Source organism: Phlebotomus papatasi, chromosome 1, assembly GCF_024763615.1.
Source record: "Phlebotomus papatasi isolate M1 chromosome 1, Ppap_2.1, whole genome shotgun sequence".
Lineage (NCBI taxonomy): Eukaryota > Metazoa > Arthropoda > Insecta > Diptera > Psychodidae > Phlebotomus > Phlebotomus papatasi.
The window spans coordinates 84,996,033-85,021,176 of NC_077222.1; the positions used below are offsets into that span (position 1 = coordinate 84,996,033).

Consider the following 25,144-nt stretch of genomic DNA (forward strand, 5'->3'; position numbering starts at 1 on the left):
ATGCTCGTAAATTACACATGAGTGATTGCGTCTTTTTATCTATTTTTTTGTTAAGGTTTAAGATAATAAAATATTACGAGATAAGTAAAAAATGTTAAAATGAAAGACTTTGTTATATTTATTTTTTTAATTATGCTGAAATTCTAGAAATTGGGAAGCAATTCTTAGAAATTTTTGAAAATATTTATTTTTTTGTTTAGTGTATATACCTATCCGGCAGTTGTTTAAACATTTTTAGAATGAGAATTAATTGACAAGCATGTTTTTTAGTGTCATTTTTATAATTTTATCACTACAATGAAATAAATATTTTTACTTACGAATATTCCTGATAGGGTAAGTGTGCCAAATTCCGGCCATCTTGCAATTTCGGCCACCTTTTTTGTTCCTCGAATTTCGATGAACTTTTAGATTTTATGTACTCTAGAGATTATAAAATGCAAAAGAATAACAAAAAATGTAGCTTCGACAAACGAGATGACGTGAAAAAAATATTGGAAGGATTCCCGAAGGGTAAGGAACTATGAGAATGAAGGTGGCCGAAATAGGGCATCAAAGCTATGTCTATATTTTTATTCATTTTAAAATGTATTATGAATGATTTTAGAGTAAATGAAGACGGTAAACTCTTTACAAGGTTCCAAGCAACACTCTTTAGGAAAAGAGATTTAAAAAAAAATTAATTTGAATTTAAAATATTACATTTCAAACTTGAGACTTTGACACTTGCATGCAACTATGCCGAAATTTGGCTCACTTACCCTATTTATATTTAATTAAAATTCAAAAGATAAAAATTGTATTCTACTTTAATTTTAATCTTCTTTAACTTTTATAATATTCTCTGTTTCTGTTTAAATATTTTCGAACACACAGAAAAAAAATTTTGTAATATTTTTCTTAATTGTGAATTCGTACTGGGGAATTACGAAATGCTCATTTTCATAAAAATTTTTACAAAAATTTGTTCATGCATTTTTGTTTGACTGACAAAACTTTACAAAAAGTGACAAAATTCTACGAACATTTTTCTGTACACAGAAAAAATATTTTGTAAAATTGTGCGTAAAAGTTTGTGAATTCCTATCGGAGACTTACGAAATGCTCGTAAATCGTATAACCCAAAAACAAGTTTGTAAAAGTTTGTATTTTTAACAAACGCTGTTCGTAACATGATCACTTGACGAGCATTTTTTTGCACTTTTACAAACATTTGTTCGTAAATTTTCGTAAAAACACAAAAAAATCGTAGAATTTTGTTATTTGTTCGTAAATTTTTGCTAGACAAACAAAAATATACCAACAAATGTTCGAAAAAGTACAAAAAATTCTTTGTGATTTTGAAAAAAAGTGATCATATTACGAACAATGTTTGCGAAAAAATACAAACTTTGACGAACTAATTGGATTATACGACTAGAGCATTTCGTAAGTCCCCAATAGGAATTCTCAAACATTTACGAATAATTTCATAAAATATTTTTTGTGCTTTTTTACAAATATTTAGGAACAATTGTATGTAAAAGAAGAAAAATGTTCGTCAAGTGATTATATTACGAATAGTATTTGTGTAAAGTGCAAACTTTTACAAACTTTTTTGTGGGTTATACGATTTACGAGCATTTTGCAATTCCCAGACATTTACAAATGTTTACGAACTATTTTACGAAATATATTTTTCCTGTGCACGTGATTTTTGGCAATAAAAAAATACATTTTCATTTATTATAACAATTTGGAAAAAATAATTAAAAAGATGTGATTGATATGATTGATATGAGTGATTTTCTAAAAAGAATCTGATAAAGAAGACAGAAAAGAAATATCTCAAATTATAAACTATTTTAGAAATCGTATTTACTAAGTTATCTGTGTTATGAATTGTTTCTGAAAATCATTTCAAAGAATCAATTATCATTCTTTAAATATTACGGTTTGTTCATGGATTGTTTTGAGTTTAAAGTTCCTCGTTTTCCTCATATTGCAAATTATTTATTTCTGGATTTCTAAATGCATTATGTTGTCAAAATGCAATAGTACTGGTAACATTTCATTCACTAACACAATCCCCATGCAACATAAAGGTATAAAAATTCCCCCTTGTTTATTATTGTCTTCCAGACTATCTAACGCGAAGGGTCTGCCCTGTGTAGTGCAATCATACAAAAATCTAAAAATGAAACAGTTTTGTGTACTTTTGAAAATTTTACTCAATTCTTTTTTCGGCAAACTCTTGGAGAAGTATTTTGTTCCAAAAGAAAAATACACCGAGTTAGAAGTGAAATTTTACGAATTAAGTGAGCAATATTCTGTGATAAAATTAGAAAATGAAACTATGAAAAATTGTATAAGTGAGACTGCTGCATCGGAGGCGCGTCGCATTAGGACGAGGGATTGGTTCGATGCCCTCGAAGATTTGGAGAGACTCAGAACTCGTTCTGTTGTAAGCACGGAACTATTCGAATATGCACCAGCAGATAATACAGCCAATACCTTAAGAGTTTTGGGTTACGAGTGTCATACAGCGGTGGATGTGGAGCGATGGCTGGCCACGACTGTAAGAAATGTTCCTCGTGAGGTGATCCGAGTATTCCTGAAAAATTCCCTTCAACATTATTACTTCATGTTGCGGTATATGTTTGGAGAAATCTTTTCACCGAATCTAGCCAGAGCAGCATAGAAAATAGGTGAATTATAAAAATATTCTGTTTCTATTTGATCTTTTTAATTTTGTTCATTACACTCATTTTACCAATAATTCAGACAAAAAGGTTAAGCCTCACTATGAACGATTGGTACACCGGTCATCGGACATCCGGTAGCAAATTAGAAAATTTGATCGATAAATAAATCCAAATCGTCAGTAAACAATTTAAAATTGCCTTAAAAAAAATAATTTTGGTCAATAAAAATGTAAAAAAATTGATCAGAAATTCGTTTTCTAAACTTACTACCAACTACTTTCTAATTTACTTACTACACCTCACTTACTTACCTCTTTACCCCCAAAATTCAATTCACAGCCCAATTTGCCAGCAATCCAATATGCAAGCAAGTATTTTAAAATCATCCGTAAAGAATGCAAAGAATATCAAAATTCCAGAATCTTATAAGAGAAATACTGGCTTAGTTGAATATTTCAGTGGTACATGGTAACTCAAGAAGGGATCGTCAGTTTAAGAAAAATGCTCCAGAGATTTGCTTAAAATATACACCATAAAAATAAATTTTTAGCATTTTTGTCTAAAGTAATTAGAACTGTAGTATTAGGTGAGATTCTTAACAATCTCACCTACTATAATCCTAACAAAATTTCATGTCCTCCGATCGCGCTCAAACTTGGCCAAAATGTGTTTCGCCACTTCCTGATCACGAATATATGGGGGGCTAAGTTACGTTCCCGGCCGGCCGGCCGGCCGGCCGTCCGTCCGGCCGGCCGGCCGTCCGGCCGCTCTTTGGAGCTTAATAGCTCCTAAACTAAAAAAGATATCGACTTGCGGTTTTCGGCAAAGGTTAAATATCGTATGAAAATTGCAACATGGTGCATTGACCCCCCACCCCCCACCCCTTCTTCCGCCATTTTGAAGACCCCCCTTTTTTTGTTTTCTCAATAGCTCCGCCCCTATGGCATCGAGCGAGCTCAAATTTTAGTATGTTATAGCTGGGCCTTAGAGCTTTCCATCAATACCAAACTTAAGGTCCCCCGACCCCCCTGACCCGAGCTATAAGGGTCCAAAAAAATTTTCTTAAAATGGCCATAACTCCGGTTCTAATTGTCAGAATTTAAAAAATGAGGGCTTTTTGGAAAGCTCTCGTGAAATGCCACTTCCTCTTCTAACATCGCAAGTTCATAAAACCACCGCTAGGGGCACTATTATTAAAAAGAAAATTTTTAAATCTTAAAAGTTAAATAACTCAAAAATTCCTTATGCGATCGGGCTGAAATTTTAGTATGTTGTAGCCGTTGATTATATCTATCAAACAAAAAAAACCTTAAGTCGATCCATAACCCCTGACCCGAGCTATAAGGGGTCAAAGTTCGAACATTGACCGGCCTCTATCTCCGGTTCTAATTAACATATCGACATAAATTTTACCTTTTTGGTTTCGTCTCAATGAGCACTTTCAGATGGAAGTTCAAAAAGTCACTACAGGTGGCGCTGTGATAGCGTCAAAATTCATCGAAATTCAAAGTCACTTTTCTCAAAAACGGCATTGTGCAAGTTAATGAAATTTTAGTATGTTGTAGTCCAGTCTAGGACGTTTCCAAAATGGTGCGTATGTGCGCTGTGGTTTCAATAGAACCGGAGATATGAGGGGTCAAAGTTCACAAAATTTAAAAAATCATATCTCCGGTTCTATGTGACCGATTTTGATGAATGAGGGCTTAAACGAAAGATCTCACCAAATACTACAACTTTCTAGAACATTTGAACTTCGTGGGACCAACACCAGGGGCGCCACAGTCAAAAAACGAATTTCAATATCACATAACCTCAATTATCTCGACTGTCGCTGAACCGATTTTGATGATTACTTCGACACAATTGTAGAACACATTTATCTCTACATTTCGTCCATACATCATTTTCCGCTCAGACTACGCTATCACTCCGATTTTGCCGTTTAAGTGTGAAAAAAATGATTTTTCCCATAATAACGCTTTGAAATCACTCAGATGCCAATTTGACTGCCTCTACTCCACTAAGACACTTAAAATAGGGTTTTAAATGGAAAGTCCCACAAAATACAACAATTCTTTGATATAGTTGAAGTTCAACAAATGACTGGGGAACTCTGGATGAAAAAACGAGTTAAGAAACAAAAAACCTCGATTATCTTGGCTTCTGAGTAATCGATGAGATCATGTTCTATGGAAAAATTATAAAGAACATTCTGGTCTACATTTCACCCATATAACACTTTTCTGTCAGTTCATCCAAATCCTTGATATTTTGGTTTAAATACAAAATTTGTATAATTTCACGAATTTTATTCAAGATAACTGAATGGCGTCTCCCAACTTCAGCTCCAAATCGAATTTGCATGCACTCCGAGTTAGCTCACGTTAAGAATCTCACCTACATAAGCCGGTTAGGATTATCTGTCCCTTTAATTTATCTAGGATCGACCAAAAGTTTCTTGACAACAGGGGCCCATCAAGCCTAATAAAACGTGAAGCTATTTTTTTACTTTTTCTTGTAAAAAATTTGCAGATATTGCACCGTGACTTAAACAAATTTGCTTGTAGTTCTTGTATTATTTTGGCGAACATTATGAAATATGTATTTTAAGATAGCTTTTAATGCAGGATTTCGAAATATATCAGACTGATAACTCAATTCTCTTTAGGAAAAAACTTGCCAACAGTCTTCAGTGTCTCTAGGCAAAAACGTATGGAAAAATGAAATGTCGAGAGACCCTTACTTGACTAAAGATTCGTTCTTGAGATCAGGTAAAAAAAACGATAGAAAAAATTACTTTTCAAGTTTTTTTTTGCAAATGAATTATCTGTAATCAATAGATATTATTCATGTGATTTTCTATAAATTTACACAACTGATAACGCATATTCATAAAAAAAAGAAGGGAAATCTGGATGATTTTTCTTCTTTTGACATCTTGTAATTTGGCATTTTAACCTAAATTATAAATTATCAAATTACAATTATTTATAATGTGCAAATCCACTCATTATTCTCAAATGACTTAACTTCAAAATTTCAAACTGGATTACAAGAAGTTAGTTGCATGTATTTGGCCATTTTGAGTGACTTCTCCAAATGTGTCAAGAAACTTTTGGCCAATGAAAAATTATCAACCTCTAGAAAACAATTATTTTTTATATAAAATAAAATTATTTATTTATTTATTTTTTAAATAAATAAATAACGTCAATGGATTACAGAAAATTCATTTTCAAATAGAAAAATTTTAAAAAGTTTCTTTTTTAATATTTTTTTTCATCTGATTTTTCGAACAAAGCTATCTATAAAATCTATCTATCTATAAGAACTATCTATAAATCTATATATCTATCTATCAAAGCTTTGTCAAGAAACTTTTCTCCGATGCTGTATATCTGCACATTTTAGTTCTTATTGTTTAGATAAATTAATAAAAAATAGGTATATACTCCCTCCGTTCCGAAATAAGTCGTACGTTTGGGAAAAATTCTTGTTCCAAAATAAGTCATACGTTTGGGAAAAATTGGAATTAAGGGAAAGTTTGTTGCTAAATGTTTTCTGCATCAACAATTATCTCTTGCAAGGAACTATTGCTAATGTCCAGAACTAAAATTGCGGTCCAGTCTTGATAGTATGTTGAGGAACGAATGTCTTAAAAATGCCTTATTTTTTGCGTTTTATTTTCAATCTAAAATAGGTGCAGAATGGTCAGAGATACAGACTTGGGACTTTCGGGGGACCCCCCCATAAGTTGACCCTGGGACCATTAATATGTCCTTTATTTTGCCCCCACCCCTCCCCTTCCCCTCCAAAATCATGTTTTTTGGGATTGCTCGAAAACACGTCGTATGATTTTTTTCTTCAATTCTGTATATGTTTTAGAGAAACATATAAATTGTCCCAGGGTCAACTTATGGGGGGTCCGCTGGAGGTCCCAAGTCCCTATCTCTCACCATTTTGCATCCAGATATTCGAAAACATAAAAAAGGATGTTCTTTTATTGCTCATTCTGCAAAATTTGAGCAATAAAAAATGTCATATCGGTAATAACTGTTGAGTTCTACTTGTGCATACTAAAAATTTAGAATAAATTCTAGCCTGTAATGTTAATCACAGTCCATTTTTTAGTAATTAACTATCTATCGGAGCTCTTTGCAAAAAACGCGAAAAATGGACAACTTCAACATATCGGTTCCTCAACTTACCATCGTGATAAGATCCCCATATTATCCCTGAACATGGAGGATAGTTCATACACAAGATATTTGCAAATAACAAAAACATTCTCTGAAACCATTCCTTAATCCCTAATTTTTCGCCAAACGTACGACTTATTTCGGAACGGAGGGAGTAATATTTATGCAATCTTGTACTGGTCAGATCACATCGTCCGTATTAAACAGATGAAGTGGATGAGGTAAACAGATCGTCTGGGAATTAATAAATATCATAAATGATTAAACGGGAGATCTATAAATGACATGAACATTTAACATTTTCTTTAAAGTGTATTTTTTTAACTGTGATTAAATATGTACAAATACATTATATAATAATGTACATAATTGGCAAAATGTAGTAATTTTTCAAAATCAATTTTATTTTAGGGAAACGATTCGTACGAAAAATTCATTTTTTTTTAAATATTTATATATAATGTAGGTTATAAAAATTAAATGTTTTGATAAATTGTAGTATCCTCGTCTTGCCAATTAATTTAGAACGAGTTTGAATTTTAAATTGCAAGATATAATTCAAATAAAACGTTTCTTCCTTATTTTAAACCGCATTTTCGAAGTTGATTTTGATGTCTTGTTCTTTGCAGGAGGATTGTTACGATGTCCATTACTATCCGAATGACTTGAAGTGCGCCTTTGTGATGAACAATCCTGAATCATGTGGATCGAGAGAAACATTTATAAGCTACACACCATATATTTATTGCTTTGGTATACTATCATCGAGTTTGCAGTCTATTTCTGTGATAATTTTCATGGTAAGGTCTTATCTTTATGGTTGTCGTATGTCACCATATTCCGCCAATACATCTCAATTAATTTTTTGTATCTTTAATACAAAAAGATTCTTCTCCTTGTGGCACTTTTTCTTCTCATTGGACTTATTGCTGAGCGATTTCTCTTTCCTGTGGTTAATATTGTTGCCAACAGAATGGGCCTTAGTGAATCTCTGGCTGGAACAACATTAATTGCAATTGGATCTGGTTTACCGGCAATCTTTGCAATTTTTCTGGATGATTTTTCTGAGATTATGGAGTCTCTTGTTGAAGAAGTTCTAGGATCAACTGCTTTCAATGTCTCTGTTGTTCCTGCCTGCATTGTCATCCTGAAACCATTTCGTGTGACCAGTCGACAATACTACAGAGATACAATTTTTCTAGCCATCAGTGTCTGTCTTTTTGCAATTTTCATTTCCGACAGGAAGTTTTCAATGGCAGAAGGAATTATTCTCTATGGTTTATACATAATTTATCTGATACTGGTCATTGGAAATCATTTAATCCAGAACTACAAAGCAAAGAGTGAGCATAATTAAATTTACAGAAAAGTTCCATGATTCACTTTATGAATTATGTTTTTTTAACAGAACAACAGGAACACACCGAAGGCATTGAAATTGCCGAAATAGCTGAAGAAGCTTTGGAAATTGAGGCTGAAGCTGTTGTTCGGCGGCACAAGCGAAAGGGCTTGCCATTTGGCTGGAGAAGAACCACTAACAAGGGACTCTTGCAAAATTTCCTGGAAAACATCACTCCATTGGATGAAGATATGCTCAAACCTTCCAATTGGTATTACGAAAAGTTCTTGGAGGTGATTCAAGCACCACTTTTCCTGATACTTCTACTCACAATTCCAATGGTTGATTACTCAGTGGCAGGAAAGAAATGGTGCAAAGTTCTCAATGTAATTCATTGTATCACTTTTCCGCAATTAATAGCTTTCCTCTTTCAAGGTGAGTTTACTTTAGTGAAATATATTTCCCATTAAATTGCATCAAAAATATGGTGTGGAGGAAATAGATTATTGATCAGGATGATCAGCAGAAGCACTTGAATGTAGATTAATGAGAAAACATATTGCATAATCCTATTAGCAAAATAGTAAATTAGAGGAAAGTGGGACTAGATTGTACAGGGATATCATGTACAAACCTTTTTATTCATAATAATAATAAATTTACTGTTTAAGAGTAAATATATTCCAAATTTTGGAAGAATTTTTCTATAGAGGAAAGTGATCAACTTCCGATCTTGTCAGCCATTGAATATTGTAATTATTATAAATTTATTAAGAGAACAGCATTTTTGTTTCGAGAAAAAGAATAAAATTACAATCTTTTTAAAGTTGGTGCATTATAAAGCAGATCTGACCGCTTATTTCTAAATGGTTTTAAAGATTTTCCTTTTCAAGATGTGGTGTGACTTTTTTAAATAATTATGTTTGTCATCAAACTTTTACTTTTAAAACTATTTAAATATTAATATATTTATTTGTATTTGTGTGATAAATTTTGAATGTTTGAATTTTTAGAAGATTTTTCTCTAACTGAGAGTTTCAAAAGCAATATTATACTTAGAGGAATGAGAAAAGAGTAAATTAGAAATATATAAGAAATAAGGATGATAGGGAAGAAGAAATAATAAAAAAAATAATAAAACTATGTCCTTAAATAAAGTGGTCTTCTTATAAACGAGATTTCTAAATGCTGCAATTATTATTTTTCTAACACAAAGATGCGATTATCGGCTTATTTGTACACTTGTACTGCCAAGAAATTTCTAGTGATACACAGAAAAAAAAAAAATTCATAAAATTGTTCGTACATGTTTGTGAATTCCTACCGGGAACTTACGAAATGCCCTTATATCGCATAAACTATAAAAAAGTTCGTAAGAGTTTGTATGGTTTGTATTATTTCACAAACATTGTTGATAAAACTTTACGAACAAATGACAAAATTTATGAACATTTTTTGTATGCTTAGAAAAATTAACGAACAAATGTTTCTAAAATAACAAAAAATTCTCATTAAGTGCTCATGTAACCAACAATGTTTTGTGGATAAAGTACAAACCTTTACGAACTTTTTATGAGTTATACGATTTAGGAGCATTTCGTAAGTTCCCAGTGAGAATTCACAAACATTTACGAAAAATTTTACATTTTTTTTCTGTGTAAAGGATTCGAACTTGGGACTGCATAATAAAGTGAGAGCTCTATCACTTAAATTCCTTTTCTAAGAGATATTTAAATTAAACGAGTAAAATAGATCTTTTTTTTAATTTGTTTAAAAATTACATACACAAAAATAGTGAACAACGGTTTCACAAAAGGGTGGAAAATTAATAATGCAAAACAGGAAGTAAGTGAAAATGTTTCAAAATTGAAAAAGAAAAAAAAATCAAAAGAAGATTAGAAAAGGATTAAAAACATAAAATAGGAAATCAAATTATATTAAATTGTCCGTTCCATTTATTAAATATTAATACTTAAAAAATATACCAAACCTGTAAGATTTTTCTTAACACTAAACCTACCGACCGTTTTAGTTCTTGACACACTTAGGACTTAAGCCGAGAAACAGCTTAGTGGAAAATTATTTGTGGTTTAACCATTATTTCGAATATAATTACGCTAAGCCATCTCTCGGCTAATCTTCAAGTCTGAAGGTCTGTGAAGGGTTTTTCCTAGCGCGCTCGGTCAAATGGAAAAGAGAAAAAAATTAAAATTTAAACACTAAAAGATATATTGCATGCATATTTTAAGAAATTCATAAAGTTTGATAGCGACATTGTACCGTTTAAATATGTGTTAATTTTAAAAAGCTTTTAAAGAGGTCAATGTGACCGCTCTTGGTAGGTTTAGCGTTAAAATTCAATTTTTGTTCATTTTCCAACTTCATTCTAAAAGTCTCTGAAAATATAAGAGGTGGAGTAAATACAAAAGTCAATAGTATAAAATTTGAATTAAATTCTGAGAGGTATCCAGCTATGACAAATTGCAATAGATTATAAAAGAAAATAAAATAACTGGGAAACACTGTTTATTTTTCAAATACTGATCAGAAACTTTGTAGTCGAAATGGGATGATCGTAATTCGAATTCGAGGATTTAATTATATAGCCCTACTGGTTACGATTCTAGAAATAAAGACTTAAGAAAAAAAATTAACTAAAATCTAGTCTGAGTTGAAAATTAAAATTGTGTTCGATTTAGCTCTGCTCTCCCCTATGCAATATATCATTAATTAATTTACTAGTATCTTTAAAATTCTGTATCTTTGCCAAATGTTGATTATACAAAGTAGAATTTTGATGTATTTCTTCAAATAAACACTGATCTACATTTTGTGTCCTTTTCTTTGTTTATGAAAATCAGTAAAAGTAGCTTTTAATAGTTAAATATGTCGAATACAAAAAAGTGAATGGTCGTGAGAAAAACATATTATTGAATTCCATTTATGAGCAAAACATAAATGAATTGATTTATTGCTCACTAAAAGTAAATTAATGTACTGATATATTTAATTTATTCATTAAATGTAATGCATTTTTAATTAAAACATGTTCACTGACTTGTGCAATAAATAAATGATCTTCTACTACAATAAAATTCATGAATAATTTTAGAAAAAGCTTTACATGTGTTTTTACTGCTCTAATGATTTAAATTTAACACAGATCGATCTATTGTGATTTTGAAATATTTTATCTCGAATTAAAATTAATTCAATTTTATTTAGTGCAAAGAATGAAGTAAAATTAGAACATTCATTTGTGAAAGTTTGTAATTTAATTCACTTGACAAAGAAATAATTTAAGCTCTATTTCTAGAAATGTTTCATTTTATGATTATTATCATATTTTCCTTGTAAGGTGTACTGAAATAGCTGGAAGACTTACAACTTCCAAACAAATGAATATTTCATGTCTTAATTGTATTTTTATTAAATACAGCTTGTAGTACTGCCAGATTTTTTACATTCTTGTAACAAGAAAAAAAATCCAAATTTATGATCCCTAAAGTTCATAAAGACTAATTAATTTATTATGTCTTGACCTGATTCGCTTACAGCCTCTGATCTGGAAGTATTTGGTGTTGTTCTGTGGCTGATCCTCTTGGTTATTGGATCAATTGCCAGCATTATTGTCTTTATGACGTCTGTTGTTGAGAGTGAGCCGCAATACCATGTTATTTATATGGCAATGAGTTTATTGGGATCCATGACTGCACTGCATTTCATCTCTGAAGAGATTGACAGCATTCTCTTCACCTTGGGAGTCGTTTCAAAGATTTCAATAGCCACACTAAAACTTACAATTTTGGCCTGGGGGAGTTCCGCCAGTGAGCTACTTTCGAGTTTGGCCCTAACTAAGCAAGGATACCATCGAACGGGATTTGCAATGTCCTATGGGGTGCCTATGTTTCATATTCTTATCTACATTCCAACAGTTTTCATCTACGAAATGATCAGCAGTGGAAATGGAAGTATCCCTTGCAAACTTGGTCAAATGGGCAGTACTGTGGTGACCTTTTTAGTGATAATCCTAATTTCCCAAACAATTGCAATAGCAGTTACGGGAAATTGTGCCAGAAGAAGTACTGGAATTTATATTTTCATCATCTACGGGATATTTATGTTTTTCTGCATCCTGGCCGAAGGAGAAATTATTCACGATTACGGCGCAAATCATGAAGATCTTGTAAAATATTACTTTAAAGATTTCCAGTTCAGCAAGAAGAGGAGGTCGACAAAACACAAGACTTTATGGAGAGGTGGGCGTAATTAAAAGACTTGAATTGACTTCCACTTGACATATTTATTTAATTGATAAAATAGGCTTTCTTGTATTAAACGTAGAGAAATAAAAATAAATTAATTAAATAGAAATAGTGTAGAAATGCAATCAGTTTAGTGAAAAGTAAATATGAGGAAAAAAGAGTAAAGTGATCAGTTTTTTTTTTAAACACTTTCAACAGAAAGTCTCATAGTAAAATAAAGATGAAAAGATTTGATGAAATTATTCTCCCGTCATCATCTCCATGAATTCTGCAAAGAAAAAGGAAAAGAAATTGGTGAGATATTGTAAAGTTATGATGAATTCAAGCAGGGGTCATTTTGCAGCAGTGTAATTTTTGTAGAAAAAAGCTTGTTATTTTTTTTGTAAAATTTTGTGAACATTATTGGAAATTTATAATGGGCTTGTAAATGATTAAAGCTTGATCGCTTGACAAATATTTTTATCTTCACCTAAGCTAAATTTCTCATAATATTTTGTTATTGTTCGTACAGTTTTGTTTGTCAGGCAAAACTAAAGCAACATTTTACAAAATGTTAATTAACAAACGTTTGTAAATAAATAAAAATCTTCCCGGAGACATCATGTTACGAACAAAGTTTGTAAATAAAAGTACAGACTTTTATGAATTTGTTAGTGGGGTTAAGGATTCACCAATATTTTGTAAATCATGGGTTATTATTGAAAAATAATAAAATAATACTGCTCGAACTCAAAGAGATAGCGATAATATAATCCCCCTTTTTCTACTTCAGACACGGCTAGAGGCCAAGCGATTGGAGATATCGACCTACGACCTTAGATGACGCCTCACATAAGTCAATATTGTCTAGGACAGTCTTCCTCCCCCCAGACCCCCTTCCTTCCCCACTAAAACGATATTTATTTCGAAAACGATCCATACAAAATTTATCAATTCCGAATATGTTTTGAAGATAGTCAAGGTAATTATTTCCTTTCGAATTTTCGAAGGAAAAGTTATACCATTTTGGGGGTCTGTTTTTCAACCGATTTGCTTAAATTTGAATAACTTTTGAAAGATCTTGAAATTTCTATCCCGGCAGCATCGGACTTACTTGGTAATTAATCGGTGAAGTATCCATAATTGATGTATTTTTCTCAAATATTTTTCAAAAACCTTGTTTTATTTGTTCGAAACCTTGAGGGCTAGAGGCCAGACGGTAAGAGCCAAACGGTTCCGGTCTACGACGATCCCTTCTATAAGTCCACATTATCTAGGATAGACTATTTCCTTTTCCCCACACTCCCCTCTTTCCCTCCAAAACCATGTTCTTCTGGTTTATTTCGAAAACGGCTCCTACGATTTTTTCGATATCGAATATGTTTTTTAGATAGTCAAGGTGAATATTTCATTCATAGGCGCCTATGTCCGAAAAATATTTTGATATTGGATTTTCGGAGCTCAAAGTTAAACCATTTTGTACAGCCTATTATCCAACCAATTTGTGTAAATTTGGATTTTTTGAAAGATCTTAAAATTTTCAATCCGGTTACATTGGACTTCATTGGTAATTAATCGGTAATATACTCGTAATTGATATACCTCGAATTTATTTATCTATATGTCCTTATGCTTGCCATTCGTACTGAAACATTCTAAAATGAGCTCTTCTTTAAAAAAATCTATTTCGGAGTGTTTTTTAATTTATGAATCAATTGAATCGGTAGGATAATACACGGAGAGCTCTTTCTCGTGAGTTCAAGCACTCCGCAAAGCGAGGACGCTTTGCCATCATTTTTTTTCTTTTTATATCGATTGTTGGACATCTTAAAAATTCAAGTAAATTTTATTTCAAATAAAAGCATAGATTTTTAAATCAAAAGATTTTTTCGTTATTTTAATTATCTTATTCTTTCTATGGTATTCAATTCGAAAAATATATGTATTTCAATTGTTGTGAATTCAATGATTTTGTCATGGAGATTGCAAACAATGCTAAGTCGGTGATAGACGTACAGAAGTTTTTCATTTTAGTCCAATGGATCATTTTAAATCTTGTTAAAGTGCCCCATTTTGATAAAAAAAATTTACAATATGTAAGGGCCTTATGTTTAAGTGGTGGAGCGCTTATTCTATGAAGCAAGTGTTTCATATTCGAGTCCTTTTCTTTGACTTCTTTCTAAACGCAATTATAAAACCATCAAAATCGTTTTTTTGGAACAAATCATCCACTCCACGGTATCGTTAATTGGTTAGAATCAGTTAATGCTATTATTTATAGGGATTAAGGTAAGAATGGGTAATTTGGAATTACGTCGTTTTTGGAATTTTGAGAATTTGTCTCTGATTCAGATGGTTAAAGAGAAAAGAAAACCAGGAGGAAGTACAAGACTTATATTCGGGAGTACTTCTACGTTGTTTTTTCCTTCTGTCATTTAAAACTGTTAGGAAATCTCTTAAGTTCCAAATTAGACACGATTCCAAATTATCCCATTTTGTTGAACAGTCCGCTCTCTAGGGCTTCGTCCGACAAAGTTATTTGATTTGAATGAAAAATCTACCGATATTCTGAGAATGTCAATCGATAGTTATGCGATGTTAATATTAAGAAACAATATTATTATAAATATACAGTAAACTCTCGCTCAATCGGCTCTTTCTCAATCGGGCGACAAATTTTGTTGACAATTTTCACGTTTAATTATGAAGCTAATTCGCTCAAATTCTCTGTAGTTCTTCCTATTTTATCGTGATTCTTTATAATTGAGCACTTTTTGTGGAATTTACAAAAGCTTTGACGCTCAATTCTATCGCTAAACCGGATGACATTTTGCCCCATATTCCCGATTGAGAGAGAGTCTACTGTATTTATGATATAGATTCAGACTTCATGTCAGTCAAATTCTTAGTTTTTAATCGGTAAACCTGATCAGGGTATGAATTCTGAGATGGTGTGTTATTCACGTGATAATTTCACCGCTCTGAGATCTCATTTTTTAAGGAGTTTGTGAAGCTTTCACAAAAAGTTTCATATTAATTCTAAGGTTCTGTGAGTGTTTCACATGACACTTAGTATGAAAACTTCATGAAACAATTACAAGAGGCGATCTAGAAGCCGTGAATTTCTCACGTGAATAACTCACGCATCTCAGAATTCACACCCAGAGGTGTTTTGCATACCGTAGATGCGGATGATTGCCTTCCAGGTTTGACTTTTCTATCTGTTAGTAAGCTTTTCTTTAATCCTATCTCTTAAGGATGGTCTTTATTGATCGGATATGGTAGATAGGATCGGGGAAAATCATTTTTAAGTGCTAAGATTAAGGAAAAGCTTACAAAAAGCATGGTGGAAACTCACCCTCGGACGGTAAAGTTACCCACATCTACCAGTAATAATTTTTGTCATGTTTTATTAATAGCGTATTCTCCGTATAATCTATCTCCAAAAAAAAAAATTTATGTCCGCCAAGTAAGGTAAAGTACCCTCACTTAACCGGATTCTTCGATTCGACCGGTGGGTAAATTTTTGAATGTTTAATGGTCAATTTCAATTTCAATATTAATATTAGATCATACGCAAAATATTATAGCAAATATAAATAAATTGAATAAATAAATCTACCGGTCGAGACGAGGAACCGGTCGAGCGAGGGCACTTTACCTTACATCCTTATTTAGAAGAATTTATATAAAGTGTTTTAAAGAAACTTGAATCTGGCCACTAATTTAAAAATAAAGTTTCCATGATAAAACTGTCTAATTAATGGCGAGTTTTTAAAATAATGCAGACTATGAAAATTTCTTGAGACAGCCAACCGATAAATCAATCAATAAAACATCAATAAAAAAGCGATTAAATTCTTTTTTTATCAGTATCAGGCAGCTGGTTGATCAAGTGCGTGGGAAAGGTGAATTTAGCAGTTTACGATGTCAGAAATTTGGATTTAAAATGAAAAAAAAAAACTTTTGCAGTAAAATTTGGTATGGATCACATCAAAGAAATTTGCTGAAGAAATATGAATTGTGAGGATTCGGCTAAAAGGCAACAAGTGAGAGACATGACTTTGATGGGGAGGAAGTAAAAAACAAATAAATTCATTTTTTTGATGAAAGAAGCAAGCATCTCACCATCAAAGTCAACCGTTCCAGATCCATCGGAGTCAATCTCCTCTATCATGATGTCCAATTCATGTTCTGTGAGCTGATCGTCCAATTCACGGAGGATTTCTCTGAGGCATGTGGTAGGAATATAGCCATTACCCTCCTTGTCATACAGACGGAACGCCTCTCGGAGTTCCTTTTTGCCAAATGAAATATTGAAATTGCAATTTTAGTCCACCATAAAAGTTCATTATTTTTAACGAAATGTGTAGGTAGCATACCTTCTGCATAGCTTCCGCATCCTCCTCCACGATGAATTTCGCAGCAAGTTGGACGAATTCGTTGAACTCCAAACGGCCGGATTCTGGGTGAGGGGGAGGAAAAAATACATATTCATTTTGATGTTACTAAAAATATCACACTAATGTGCTCTTGTTTACTATATATTCCGCGCATGTAGGCTTTAATTCGCTCCAATATCCATTATTCAAGTGAAATTGTATTTTTAACCTTGTTTCAGAAGCTCTGCGAGGCGTTTTCGCGCCCGTTTAAAAAAAAAAGAAATACTGCAATTTTATACTCACTGTCCTCATCAACTTCATCAATGAGCTCCTCGAGGATCTTCTTGTTAAATGGCTGACCCATGAGTCTCAGGATTTCTGCCACAGTTTCCGTGGAAATACTTCCAGTTTTTTGGGCATCGAAGCTGTTGAAGGCTTTCTGGAGCACTATATGGAAAGCAATTGATGTACAATTTTCACCTATATATCACAATCTTAACTATATAGGCGTGGGTAAAATAATATATGTTGTGTTAAAAAGTGAAATGTGTTATGTTCTTGATGATTGACTTGGCTTTACTCCAATTTGACGGCTGGTTGATGATTGCAAAAATTAGCGCGAAAAAAAAGAACTTTGTAAAAGTGAATAGCCTGTCTTTTAAACTAAGGCATATTGATGATCGAGCGAAGGAGGATGGCATAAAAAAAGATGATTGAGATGAAAAGGAACTATTGAGAAAAATTTAGTGCTTGTCGTAAGACGAAATTGAACCAGCTGAGTAATTTGTTGTGAGTGACTGATGCATTGATGAAATTCCACTTTTGAAAATAGCTTCCACGAAAGTTATGAATAGGTTTAATCACCAAATTATGGGCTATTTTTGGCAGTATTCTGAAATTTTAATTTCAAAAATTAAAGATATTCAATTAACTCTATTTCCTGCACAAACTTAAAATATGAAAACTCTTTTATCTATGAAAAACTTGTCAAGAATTGAAATGTACAATAAACTGAGAAGTTTAAAAGATCTTTAACATTATTTAAATAAAATTCAACGCATTTTGGTTTTTTTTAAAGCTAAGATTTTTTTCCATGGAAAGTGTTGAAAAAAGTGTTTTCCCAAGTTTTATTATTGCACGTCAAAACATTATCTAAATGTGGAGACGAAGTTCAAAATAATTTTTCAGCAAACATCTTCATTTTTTCCCCGCAAAATCTCCCAAGATCTTTAAATACATTCACTTGACTTTCTTTTGCGTCTATTTCATTGTGGTTAATTATTGTAAATGTTTTACAGCTACTCTCCAATCTCAAAAGTCTAGGAAAACAACTGAAATTTATCAAGGTTTGGCCTTAGTATCTCTATCTTTTCAGACCTGAGGTCTAACAATAAGATTTAAATTCGATAATTTTATAACAGACAGCGTGATTTTGGGAACCCTATAAGCCAGTGAAATATGACTGCCATATTTTTTTAGGAGCTCAAGTATTCTCAAGAACTATACTAAGGGAAGGCTTTCAGGCTTCGCATATACTCTGGCTTCGAACACTTGATATCTTCTCATATTCCTTTAATGAATCTGACTTAGTGGCAATATATTATTTTAATGGCTAATCTTAAGTCACACATTTCCTGAGAAATTTAGATCAGATTCATTAAAGAAATATGGGAAAAATGAGAAGCAAGATTGTATGCGATGCCTGAAAGGCTTCCCCTACACTTCCTTAGTTGTTTAAAAATATTTGAGAACAAGTTTTCTATCATTTGATGATTGATGAATGTTTCAGATTAAAGGTATAATCCCGTTCTTGGAAGTTCTTAATTTTGGTAGATAGGAGACTCTCCGTCTCCAGTGATGGCAGGCCAGGGTTTCACTCAAGTCACCTCACAAGGAAATCCATTGGCCATCACCGGAGAGTCCCTTTATCTATCACATCAGTCCTACATCGTTCTTAATTTTATTAAACAGCAAGTAGCACTATTGTAAATTTAGGATTTTGACGGAGTAAGTCCCTTATGCTACACAGTAAAAAATTTTTGGCTGCTTTATCATGATTTTCATTGTAAATTTTACATTAAACATGTAATCGTGTGTACTAATACACATTTGTGTAATTTGTACACATTTTGTCTGAAAACTGTGTAATTTGTACACCTTTTACTTGAAAACTGTGTAATTTTACTCGAAATATGTAAGAAAATATACAAAACTGTGTAATCATTCCCAGTTGATTACACGGTTTACAATTACATCAAATTTAAATTACACATTTTCAGATTACACGTTTTGTTGAAATACATAATTTGTGTAACTTTACAAGAATAATCGTGGTAAGAAAGCAAACCAACGATTATCCTTGTAATTTTTTTACTGTGTATCATTAAAAGTCAAAATTTCTCAAAAAAGAAAAACTGGTCTGTTATAGGTTTACGTGGGTCTTGAAGACTAAAAAGCAAACACATTTTCTGATACTTTTTTTTCAACACAATAATTTTTTTAATTAAAACTTTTAAGTACACAAAAGTATCAAAATTTAATATTTCCTGAAATTTTCATTTAAAAATTAAAAGTTAAAAATTCAACCTCCTGTCCAGATTTTCAAAAGTCTTTGGAAAATCTACCTTTGCGATGGACAAGATTATTTAACTCTTTCGCGTCTTTAGGGTAATGTCATGACTCGGGGAAAAAGTTTTTTTTGGGTATTTACATTAATTGAAATCTATCTGTTCGTGCACGACATCATAATAGAAGGATGTAAGATTCTTGGCTCATTTTCTCAAGACACCAGTTAGATTTCAATTAATGTAAATAGCCAAAAAGAAACTTTTTTCCCCGGGTCATATATGACCCTAAAGACGCGAAAGAGTTAATAGGATTTATCTGAAGTAGGGTCGAATGAACACCTCTTCGACATGGAACCCTTATTGACACTTTTGTCAAAATGTTGAAATTTATTGAATATATCTAATAAAATGTATGTAATGTGGTGTTTTTTCATGAATCTACGTTTTCCGATAAAGATTAAGTGTTCAAATTTCGTATTCCCCAAATGGTACAGAGTAGGGTGTCAATAGGTCCTGACACGAGTTCTTAAAGTGTCAATAGGTGTTCCTTTCACCCTACAACAATAAATTATTTTCTGTTAGCAGATTTGGAAAGCTCATACTTGGGATTTTTGAAAAAAAAAAGAAGAAATTTGGGTAGAGGAAAGTACTCTCCCTTAGTACATTCATGCCTTCGAATAATGTGAATTTTCTGTTAGTTTTCCTAAGAGACTCACACATTTCTATTAAATATTAGTTGGCTTATCATCAATTATTGATAATTCCGTGATAATTTAGTGTAAATGTCTTACGAAAAACAAAAGAAATTCACATTATTCGAAGGCATGAACGTTCGAAGGGAGAGCACTTTGCCCTAGTTGGAAGAAATTTACACCAAAAAATCCTGTCTTTGATATGTTTTACAGCACTTTTCTTATTGTAAAATAAGTTGTGATCAAGGAAGACTTCAATAATCCTATCGAGAATAAGGGTGCGAAATTTCAATGAAATCGTTTCCCCCACTTCCTATAATTTTATTTTAAATAACTGGAAACTTTCAGAACATATTCTTGACATATTTAACTATTATACACATTTATTCCTATAAAACAGAATGACCCACGTAACCCTTTAAGAAGGTTTAGAACTTAAAAACCATATATAAACCATATCTCAGTCATTCTTCCGGTGTTCATCAGAGAATATCTTAGTCTCAAATTAGAATAATCGTAAAAACTTAGAGTATTTTAATTTGACATACAGACATTCTTTGACGAACACCGGAAGAACTGCAGATTAGTTTAAAAATGACTAGATCTCAACTTTGAAAAGATTTATACCATCACCCTCTCTAACCCCTTCATTTGTGCTCAAGTTTGCGAATTTTTATTACAATTCTCAGAATAAATCACAATTATTAGAGTTTTTCTTCACATATTCTTGAGACATTCTGTAAAAATAATGTCAGAAAATAGAATACATTAGTTGATATTCTAATGGTAGACGGGATTTCTGTTTTAGAGCTCCAACTGCATGATTTTTATTAGAAGCATAACGGTTTTTATTTTCCATTTATTATGTTCTTTTTTCTAAATTGTTACTATAATAAAATATAATATCTGAAGTTATGTAAAAGAAAAGCTGTATATTTGTGATTTTTTTTAAGAATTGCAATAAAGATGCATAAATGTGGGAGAACATAAAGACTTTAACAATAATAGTATATTATGGTCATTGTGATTATGTTAATTACTAAAATCCTTTAGTATGCAAAAATATGTTCAAGATCTTGATAAAATCAAACGATTAATTTAGTGCTTTACGTAAATGGCTCAAGTGTCGAGATTAGATAGAGGCTTCTCAATTTTAACTGGGGATTATTGAAGGCAAAATCTTCCAAAAATAATCAGGCAAGAGCTTTGAGAATGGTGTTGAGAAACACTCAATAGTCCCGATTTATCTAATTCTTTGTTGAGCTTGTCGTAAATTGAGACAGATAATATTTTACTGAATAAAATCCTTTTGGCACAGAATCACAATATTTAATTCTCAGCTCCTCCATCCACTGGCAAAATCCAACCACTTCGTATGAATCTTAGTCTAGGTTGATTTGGTTTGATGAGCAAAAATTCGCAATTTTTATATTTCGGAGCTTAAAAGATGGCAAAATATAAAAATTTTCATAACTTTCGTGAAATTGATGATGCCTTAGTGCACTTGAGTTTTGAGAAAAGAGATTCTCCAAGCAGATTCTAAACAGAGTGCCTCCATATATTTTATATTTGTATATTGGCCCAAACACATATCAAATATTGTATTTATAACTGAGTTGTGTGTTAAATAAAATTTCTTCACCCACATAAAATTTCGTACAAATGATCGTTTGGCCAGAAAACCGGACACAAAATTATAACCGAAACTGAAAATAGATATTCTAGTATATTTTGTTCACAAATGAAGAAACGAAATATACGTCTAGTTGTTTTTCCAACCGAAATGTAAGTAAAGAAAATTAATTTTGGCACGAGACAGATTGCCGCTTTTAACTTGAAATTTTCAACAGAAGAAAAACTTCACCATCAAAATGGAAAGCCCAGCCTATCGGGGATTGTGGAAAATTTTTTTATAGTATGCTTCTGGTTTTATTCAAATCAATAAATAAATTCATTTCAAAGCGGTTAGATGTTCAATAAATTTCACTCACCAGCAATTTGCTCTGGGGGTAGTTCATCGGACTATATATATATTTTTTTGGGTGGTTTGAATAGAAGAAAGATCTCACATTAATTGTCAATGATCCCAAAGAATTATTCCAGTTCAATGATTTTGATACGAATCTCAGCACAGATGATACTTACAATATCCTGCATTTTGGATGTTGATTTGGGCTGTGTGGTCACAAAAGATAATTTAAAAGTAATAGAACTTAAAACGATATTTAAGGGTCAGTGGGAGCAAAAAAAAAGAGTGGTTTTAAGACCAATCACTGCGCGCAAAAATGCACAAAATTCGAATGGGGAAAAGTGTGAAAAGTGTCTAGCTCAAGTTCCGGAGCAACTCAACCGCAGACTATTTTCACCAATGACCGTCTTAAAACTGAATCCCAGAATTTTCATTCTTGGAGTTATTACCCTCCGTCAGCGGCAGCAATTATAGCCGTTTGCCATCAGCGTGTGGCAGACGAATCCTAACGATCCAGAAATACACTACACGCAATGCAATGAAGGAAAAGCGAGAGGAAGAAAATAATATAAATGCGATTGTAAATGTGGAAAATTTAACTGTGCCGATGGTGCTGATTTTCATACAGACATCAAATTTTTATATTTAGAAAAAAAGTTCAGAGAGATATATGTAGAACAGAATATTATTCTTTCGCGAAAAGGGGCTTTTCACCGTGTCTTCTCCTTATAGTTGTTGTCGCAGCGGTGACTCTTCAATTTTTAAACTAGGCCCATCTCACATCGTCTACTGCAGCAGAAATTACTATAGCAATCATCAAGATTTCTTAAGATTTTATGAACCATTTTATGCTTTTTGGTTCTTTTTATCAGGGCCAATTCTTAAAAATTGTGAACACTTTTGATAGAAAAAACATATAATTGTTAAAAAAAACAAACATTTAACCAATGGAGTGAATTTCCCGTCGTATTATCTTGAGAGTTGAAACTTAGAATTAACAGTAAGACGGCAACGAACGCATGAATGAATGAAGTTCGCCGGCCATTCTCAATTATTGTTTAGTAAAGGTGTCTACACATTGGGAGCAATTTTCGTCAAAAAATTGCGTTTTTGACAGAAATTTGACGTTTCCCCCTACAACGCTGCAGGGAATTTCCTTCAAAAAAGCAATTTTTGACAAAAATTTCTTCCAATATGTAGAGGCCATAATTCAGAAATAGGAGAAATTTGTCTAAATTAATTTTGAGAATTGGTGAAAGAAATTTAGTTGTTCAGTAAGAAAAAGTGTTTCGTTGGGAAGCATCAGCAGGAGATCCTGTGGCAAAAAGTCACAAATTGAAAATTTGAAAATTCAATATACTCCAAGATAAAAGAGATAGCGGCTTAAATTTTTTTTCCATAGATGGCCTCTATAGACCCTCTTCAAAGTCGTAAGTTTCTTAGGATTCGAACAAGGATTTCAGAAAATAAAAAAAAAATATTGAAATTTTTAGCCCTATTTTTGAAATGTTTTCCTTACAGCAAATATCAATTTTCACCTACTTATTTTCCAAAATTGATGCACTGGTAAATATTACCTAAATAATTTGGATTTTTTGAATACGAAACCACTATCTATTTCAGAATTTTACAAAGATTCTTTTCTCCAGAAATCTTTTTATTAAAAATGACCACTTGGGGTAAAAAGTAACAAAAGGTATGGAGCAAAAAGTAACAAAGCCCGAAGCAATTTCTGATGTCTCACGGCGAGAAGAAACGTCTTAGAATGAGTTACGTTTTTGAATAGTTTTAGCAAATATACACTTAGGGGAGACAGGGGTAGAATTACCCAGCAAATGAAGCTTTTTTTCGCGCATGATTTGTGAAAAAATGATAAAGTTTGTCTAATGTTTTTATGTTTCATAAGTAGCATTAAGATATTGGCTGTATAAAACCGTATAGTTCAGAGCTCTCAAATCCTTGGCTTTTTCTAGAGAGGATAATGAAAAAAGTATGACACATTGGCTACACCTGCCCCGGCCTGGGTAGATTTAGCCACTTTCGGGGTGCTATTTGCCACCAGTTTTCCTGACGAAATTTTAAAACTGGAAATACCAAGTGTTATTTCACTTGATCCACTGAAGCCCACTGATACTAAATATGTAACTTAAACCTAATGAAAAAGACTTTAGCCGACTTTTTTATGACATTTTTGTAATTGCGGCAAAATTGATGAAAATATCCTGAAAAAATTTATTTCACAAATTTTTCATCCGAATGGCAATATTGCTTGGAATATCAATAGTACTCTTTCATCTAACAATTACCCATGTATTAGTGAAAAATCATTGATAGTTTTATCCGGCCACGAAAGAGTGGCTACAACTGCCCCGAGGGCTGTTTTAGTGTTTTTCATCTTATATAAAAAATTAGATAATTATTATCCAAGTGAAAAATATTTTTTAATTAGGTTTATGAAACCAGAAACGAGGTAAAACTATGAAATCTTGACTACAAACTCAGAAAATCAAATGCTGGTCCAAAAACTGAAACATCAAAACTGCAGTTTTATACCCATTTTATAAAAATGCTTCTAAATTGTAGGATAACAGGATCAGACTTATAAATATTTCTGGGAATATGGGGATGTGTTCCTACTTTCATTAAAAAATACTTTGCTCAAGGTACATTTTAAGGGAACCGAGAAAAATCCACTGTTTACTTCTGCCCCTGGCTAATTGTACCCCGGTCTCCCCTACTTAGGTGGCTGCAACGTTACTTTAAGGCACCAGACCTCTCGCACTAACCTTCTCAATTCCTGGCGATTTTCCGTCAGTTCGCTCCAGAAATGTAGCATAGGTTGCTATCGAAAAGTCCGACCTATCTCAGGCTCTTTGCGAGTTTTTTTTCGTAACCCTCTATAGAAGGATGAGATCCCTTGTTCATTAGCCTCAGGTTCGTGACTTCCCACTGGGGTTGATTACCCAATCTTCTATTACTTACCTGAGTGTACCGGGGCCTACCGCTACATGGAATCTAGCCGACTTAGAGGTGAACATAGGGCTTGAGGGGAAGAAACTATGTGTCAT

General features: G+C 32.5%; 2 protein-coding genes across 2 annotated transcripts; one reads left to right on the plus strand and one right to left on the minus strand.

Annotated features, from left to right (window-relative positions):
• The first annotated feature begins 2,345 nt into the window (after positions 1-2,345).
• LOC129810468 (mitochondrial sodium/calcium exchanger protein-like) lies at positions 2,346-11,317 on the plus strand. Its single transcript, XM_055861014.1, has 4 exons — positions 2,346-2,687; positions 7,513-7,683; positions 7,770-8,226; positions 8,292-11,317. The coding sequence occupies exons 2-4, from the start codon at positions 7,567-7,569 to the stop codon at positions 8,690-8,692; spliced, it is 975 nt and encodes a 324-aa protein (XP_055716989.1). The 5' UTR covers positions 2,346-2,687; positions 7,513-7,566; the 3' UTR covers positions 8,693-11,317.
• A 1,188-nt stretch (positions 11,318-12,505) lies between these two features.
• LOC129810488 (troponin C) lies at positions 12,506-22,597 on the minus strand. Its single transcript, XM_055861035.1, has 6 exons — positions 22,253-22,597; positions 22,099-22,129; positions 17,152-17,295; positions 16,849-16,931; positions 16,595-16,763; positions 12,506-12,755 (listed from the first exon to the last, which is right to left on the minus strand). The coding sequence occupies exons 1-6, from the start codon at positions 22,262-22,264 to the stop codon at positions 12,727-12,729; spliced, it is 468 nt and encodes a 155-aa protein (XP_055717010.1). The 5' UTR covers positions 22,265-22,597; the 3' UTR covers positions 12,506-12,726.
• Between the last annotated feature and the right edge of the window lie 2,547 nt (positions 22,598-25,144).

Excerpts from the sequence above, each read along its gene's own strand:
- LOC129810468 (XM_055861014.1), top strand. The coding sequence starts at position 7,567 with ATGAACAATCCTGAATCATGTGGATCGAGAGAAACATTTATAAGCTAC. Across the intron at positions 7,684-7,769 it reads TTTCTGTGATAATTTTCATG|ATTCTTCTCCTTGTGGCACT; the intron begins GTAAGGTCTTAT and ends TAATACAAAAAG. Across the intron at positions 8,227-8,291 it reads CCAGAACTACAAAGCAAAGA|AACAACAGGAACACACCGAA; the intron begins GTGAGCATAATT and ends TTTTTTTAACAG.
- LOC129810488 (XM_055861035.1), bottom strand. Across the intron at positions 17,296-22,098 it reads ACCCCCAGAGCAAATTGCTG|TGCTCCAGAAAGCCTTCAAC; the intron begins GTGAGTGAAATT and ends CTTTCCATATAG. Across the intron at positions 12,756-16,594 it reads TGGAACGGTTGACTTTGATG|AATTCATGGAGATGATGACG; the intron begins GTGAGATGCTTG and ends TTTTCTTTGCAG.